General features: G+C 42.3%; 1 protein-coding gene across 2 annotated transcripts; it reads left to right on the forward strand.

Annotated features, from left to right (window-relative positions):
- LOC8070439 (fructose-bisphosphate aldolase 1, chloroplastic) lies at positions 151-4,202 on the forward strand. Of its 2 annotated transcripts, none has more exons than XM_021457338.1 (6): positions 151-416; positions 1,764-2,033; positions 2,133-2,242; positions 2,330-2,420; positions 3,340-3,609; positions 3,684-4,199. In XM_021457338.1, exons 1-6 carry the CDS (start codon positions 273-275, stop codon positions 3,828-3,830), a joined length of 1,032 nt encoding a protein of 343 aa, XP_021313013.1. In that variant the 5' UTR covers positions 151-272; the 3' UTR covers positions 3,831-4,199. The 2 variants fall into 2 exon arrangements, with proteins under 2 accessions (XP_021313013.1, XP_002455301.1); XM_002455256.2 differs by having other exon boundaries at positions 154-416; positions 3,688-4,202.

A 6,590-nucleotide genomic window follows, 5' to 3' on the forward strand; every position in this document is an offset into this window, starting at 1 on the left:
TTCACAAAAGTAAGGAATGGCCATTTTTTACACTTACGAGCAAAATATAAAGGTTAAGAAACAAAAACTTAAATCAAGGAAAGAAAAGGGTCTAGGCATAAAATTACATCATACTAGTTTCTCTCATGTCTCCCGTGTCTCGCTCTCGCCTCGTCTGCCACCAACCCACCACCTCCCCTGTTCCTGGACGCTTCTTATTCTCCGCCCTCGCCTCGCGTCGTGAAACCAAACACCGATCGCACAGGCCCGACGAACCAACCTACCAACCCTCTATGGCTATGGCGACGGCGAAGCTGAGCTCCCCGGCTACCAGCCTGCTCGCTGGCGGCCGCACCCGGCGATCCGCGCCCGCCCGCCGCGCGACGGTGATCCGCGCCGCCGCAGGCTCCTACTCCGACGAGCTCGTCTCCACCGCGGTGAGCCCCCCCACCACCAAACCCTACATCTGTCCCTTCGGTATGAGTGGGTTCACTACCAGCCGGAGGATCTGGCTTTTGGAGTGTTGCACGTGACTTACGCGGCGATCTGTGATGTGGTGATGACTTCGTTGTTTGTATCTGTTGATCTGTGAACGGTGACGGGGACTGTTTGGCAGGACTAGGATGATGAGGAAGACACCGATGTTTTTTCATTTGGTTTACTCGATTTAAATTTAGGTTGAAGAAACATTTGCCTGGTACCGATTCGTTGCGATGCATAAGGTCTACATGTCAACATCTAGGGGGGGCATAGTGTTCAGTCACAGAGTGCTTTGCTTGAGTGCAAAGCTGCATTGCTCATTGTATTCTTCTCCATGCAAACAAAATTGAGATGCCAGGTGCCATAGAAGTGCTTAAGAAATTAGGCGATGTGCGCATATCCTGTGTTATTTAGAGATGTCCAGCTGTGGTGCATAAAACCATGTTTCTTGTGCTTTTATCTGCTCGAAGATCCCATACAAAATCTGATATATGGAATACTTGGATCGAATTGACAAAGTTCTCGCACACTATACTGTTTCTGGTCTCTACTAGACTCCTAATTGTGATCATGTGAATTGTGTGCTTATTGTTGGGTGTTCTTTCTTATGAACTGACTACCAACAGCAATTCACCTACTCTCTGTTATTAATAGTTGTGTGATCCAATTATGGTTCATATTTTGATATGATTAAAGACTATCTTGATTATCTATCTGCCTCTGGACAGGCACTTGAAAATGAAGTGTGCTCATTTTGACTGCTTCAGTCTCTGCACAACTTTTCTATTAGCATGGACTTCAGGGGAATGTTGGTCTGAAGACTATCAAACTGCTAAGGTCACCAAATTGGTTCAAAGGCAATACAAGCTTTTGACCTTTTGTGGTTTCTTAATTGTAATAACTTATGCATAACTATTTGTTAAAATGCTGATGTGCAATTCTCTGCATCTGATTTCTGATTAATGTTTCAACGCAAAGATCTACAATGTGTGAATTTGGCACTTCCTCTGTATACTGTGAATTTAGCGCTTATGTGATATCAACTGTAATGCTTCTTTGTTTGTGTCTGTTGATTGATAGTAAGCTCATGCAAAGCCTGTCAACCATATTTTAAGTTATGTGTTTCATATATTGGAGTTCGCACTCATGACTGTTTGATTGGTTGAACTTTGGTATGGCAATATGTTCTTCAAAGTTCCAAGTCATTCTCCTTTCCCACTATTGCTTATTTCTTCTTAACCGTGATTCGTTTTTTCTGTTGTTTTTTGTGAATTCTAATCTAATTCTTGCAACTTTATCTGCAGAAATCTGTTGCTTCGCCTGGGCGTGGTATTCTGGCAATTGATGAGTCAAATGCAACATGCGGAAAGAGGCTATCGTCAATTGGTTTGGACAACACAGAACCTAACCGCCAGGCTTACAGGCAGCTTTTGCTGACAACTGCTGGTCTTGGTGAATACATTTCTGGTGCTATTCTTTTTGAGGAGACTCTTTATCAATCAACTACAGATGGCAAGAAGTTTGTTGACTGCTTGAAGGAACAGAATATCATGCCCGGCATCAAGGTTGACAAGGTATGCATGCCATGATCTTATTCTTGTATCATGTTAGCACACACATTGCTTCTAACATTATGATTCTCGCTACTTGATTGCTTTGGTTTCATGAATCAGGGTTTGGTTCCATTGCCTGGATCCAACAATGAATCGTGGTGCCAAGGTCTTGATGGTTTGGCTTCAAGGTGTGCTGAGTACTATAAGCAGGGGGCACGCTTCGCAAAGTGGTTCGTTCATACCCCAATTATTTATGTGTCAACTAATCTTACTGGTATTTCCCTTCTAAAGTTGCTATGGTTACTGATATTCTCCAGGAGGACTGTTGTTAGCATCCCTTGTGGTCCATCTGCATTAGCAGTGAAGGAAGCAGCATGGGGACTTGCCCGTTATGCTGCTATTGCTCAGGTAACAAAATAAACTGCAACTGTGCAAACATCTCAATAAAATTTTGTTTGATTGCTCATGGAGCTTTGATGATGTACCTTCCTGCATTCATATGGGCACTGGTGCTGTTCATGAAATCATACACATTAGTTGTGCTACAGTTACTGTGAATAGAAAGACATGGTGTTTGAATGGATTGAATGGAGGTCAGACTTCATTTTGGACAGAATGATGTATGAATTTATTTGGTGTTCAGCCTGAGGTGTTTATAATCATCTAATATACTAGGTGAATTCCCCGCGCGTTGCTGCGGGATTTTCTTAAAAATAAATTATTATATATATAGTATTTCTATATGGTATTCGGTCTATTATGTATGTATACATATGAATTTGACTTGCATATAATTTTATTGTATTAGATCTAGTAAAAAATTGCTAAGCTAATAGAACAAAAACTAATATTTGGTTACATTATAGAGGAATTAATTGGTGATGAAACAAATAGTGTATGTACATGACTTGTATGTTAATAGATTAAAGATTTAAAGTATTTCACACATGGTCATTTTTTGTAATTAATATGGGATGACATGGACTTAGTGGGGATGATGTGGACACCTTGCATGAAGAGATAGAATATTTAGTGGGTCACTTAGTGAGGAATGATGTGGACATCTTGCATGAAGAGAGAATTCATCTAGTGGGGTTTAGCTTATAAGAGTTATAGATTATTATCCTTCGGCACACAGCGTGCTTAACAAGTTAACATGCTATTTGAGTTGACACCACACATGTATTCTTGAAATGGAGTAAAAAAAAGTAATCATTTACCTTTGCAACGTACTCATACAGCCCTGATTTGGGTGCATGCTTTACAACTTTACACTAGTCAGAAATAATGTCTTTGTTTATCATGTTTCAACATGAATAATCTACAGGATAATGGCTTAGTGCCAATTGTGGAGCCAGAGATCCTTCTTGATGGAGATCATGGGATCGAAACAACTCTTGAGGTGGCAGAGAAAGTGTGGTCTGAGGTGTTCTTCTACTTGGCCGAAAACAATGTTCTGTTTGAGGGTATCCTGCTGAAGCCGAGCATGGTCACTCCTGGAGCTGAGCACAAGGAGAAGGCTTCTCCAGAAGCCATTGCAAAGCATACGTTAACAATGCTCAGAAGGAGAGTACCTCCCGCTGTTCCTGGAATCATGGTATCATCTTGACCCTTGGAGCAAATAATCTGCATATAAAATCAGATCATCAATCATTATAAATGATTTCTTCTGCAGTTCCTTTCTGGTGGTCAATCCGAGGTGGAGGCAACTCTGAACCTGAATGCAATGAACCAGTCTCCGAACCCATGGCATGTATCATTCTCCTATGCCCGGGCTCTGCAGAACTCGGTGCTAAAGACATGGCAAGGGCGCCCTGAGAACGTGGAGGCAGCGCAGAAGGCCCTGCTGGCGCGTGCAAAGGCCAACTCGCTGGCACAGCTCGGTCGCTACACTGGTGAGGGTGAGAGTGATGAGGCAAAGAAAGGCATGTTCCAGAAGGGCTACACCTACTAACGTGCTAGCGAGATATTTCCATGACATTATACTTATCGTTTTGGTGTCACGGTTTTTTATTTGGGTACGGTCGAGTGAATAATAACCAAATTGTTGGTGCCAACAACTTCTAGCATTGTATTTGATGTTAGAGCTCCTGTAGAACCTTGAGAACGAACATGTACTCTGAGAACGTTAAGTGATATTTGCAATCTGGTAAATTATATTCCTAGCCAAGGTGCCACCTGTGCCAAGCACAACAGGTGAAAACCTGCCTTGATTTTTGTATGCGCAAGTATTTTCAACTCTCGCTCTGTTAACCCCTACGCTTATCTAGTTTGATCTTTGGGCGAAAACTTCGGTTTGACTGTCATTCACTGTGTTTACTTCACTACTGGAGGATTAAGTTTGACTGTCATTCACTTTGTTTACTGCATTACTAGAGGATTTTGCAATAAGTGGTGATGATTTGTGTCACTATCGGCAGTTTGTGTTATTAGCTGTTAATGATACTCAAGCTGTGTATTACTCTTCGTTTGTGTGTATCATTCCGTGTATGTATCATCAGCCGGTTGTGATATTTTTGCTTAACGGATGATCTGACCTGAGTTTTATGTAATCCGCTTTATTCTTCTATAAGTTGGCATTCATAGGTCTTGTGTGTGTAATCCGTGCGGTAGTCTTGCCCATTCGATCTCCAGCGATCTCCATGGAGGCCGACTGGCCAAATTGCCCTCTTCAATCTCTGGGCGTTCTCCATGGAGGACGAGTGGCCAAAGGTTCACAGAGAGTTAAATTATCTCAAATTTAAATAAATTTATAAATTAAAATAATAACATCTATGATACTAAATAAGTATCATTAGATTCTTTATTAATTATATTGATATCATGAATCTCAGTAATTCTTTATATAATTTGGATTAAATCTGGTATGCTTTGACTCTCCAAAAAATTAAAATGACTTATAATTTAGAATGAAGGGAAGAGAAACCTCTCCTATCATATTTTTCTAGATCTGTCACTACTTAACGCCATTAAACCGAGACTCTAGCTACATCGACCATTGTAAATAATGCAGCGCATGCAGGTAGAACTCGACCCGAAGTGATGGTTTTCTTCTAGAATCGCAAGTGATGGTTTTCTTCTAGAATCGCAAGAATTTTGTAGGAATTTCAACTTATAATTTTACGACGTGGACAAGGCACGGCGCTGGCGCCGTCGCCTCCGACCGAAAGACGCAGCAGAAAGCGCTCCTGTGCCCTGTCCCAGTGTCTTACGATATGAATGACTGAATGACCCGCCGGCCGGCCTGGCATACGACCACCGGCGGTCCGTCGTCTCGTCGGTCCATGGCAGTCCGGCCCCGCAACAGCTGCTGGCCGATCGCCCATCCCATCCCATCTGTTTCCACTTGTTCTCTTCCTCGATGATCATCGCCAAGTCGCCATGAATATAATGGGCCGGTCGGCGTGGTCGCGTGGATCGATCAAGGTCATGTGTGTCATCAGGCAGAGCATCAGTGCTGGATTGGAGCAAAACTTCCATGCGATGTCCGACAGCGCAGGAGAGACCTAGAGGCACTGGTACGAGCTGTACGGCCCCAGCTATCGATCGATCTCCTCCATCGGTTTGAGCTCATGCACACGCTCCACTCCATCTCCATCATCCAAACAAACGAACACGGTTTTTTTTTTTTTTTGCCCTCAAGGGCATATGCCCTCACTCTCCCACCCATTGGATTCGCTTTGAGAAGTGTGCAAACACACATCTCAATGCAGTTTCGCATTGAGATGTGTGTTTGCACACTTCTCAAAGCGAATCCAATGGGTGAGAAAGTGAGGGCACATGCCCTCAAGGGCAAAATAAACTTTACCCCAAACAAACGCAATGCCGAGCGCGGCCGGAATCGCGAGAGTTGCACACGCAATGCAATGATATATCTCCCTCTATTCTAAGATGGAGTGTCGTTATAGAATTTGTGTTGATTAATATTTTTAAGTTTAGCTAGATTTATAGAAAAAATATTAGCAGTATTTTTATCTATAAATAATTTTTTTATGAAAATATATTCTCTTATTCATCTAATAATACTAATTATGTATTATATTAATATTTTTTATATACTTCTATTTGCTTGAATTTATCAGCACTACTTTTAAGTCATAACAGCAAATCATCATCAACATCAGCAATAATTTTTTTCAGCCAGCCGAACAGATCTAGGACAGAGTGAGTGCACCGCACCTACAAAAATATTGAGAATGGGCAGACTCTAGCATGCATTTTTTCTTCCTCCAATTGCATTCGAGGAAAATAATTCTCAAATAAAGCATGGCAAGGTAGCGAAATGTTCCTACGTGCTCCTACTACTAACAGATTGATAACATCAACTAGCTGGGCAGTATTGATCAGTTTGTCATAGAGAGACAGTGATGGACCCACATGGACATGGCTGGCAAGTGGCAACCCCTGCCCGGTCTCACAGTTGCAATTGTCTGTTGCCACTGTGGCACTGTCATTAGTAGCCGATCAGGACGGATTGGTGACTATGTCCTCTAAAAACAGAGCAGGGGCTATTAAGCGTACTAATGTGGATTGATGCGTGTAGGACCGATGGACGCATATTCGTGTTCTCATGCGAAG

Source organism: Sorghum bicolor, chromosome 3 (genome assembly GCF_000003195.3).
Source record: "Sorghum bicolor cultivar BTx623 chromosome 3, Sorghum_bicolor_NCBIv3, whole genome shotgun sequence".
NCBI classification, from domain to species: Eukaryota; Viridiplantae; Streptophyta; class Magnoliopsida; order Poales; family Poaceae; genus Sorghum; species Sorghum bicolor.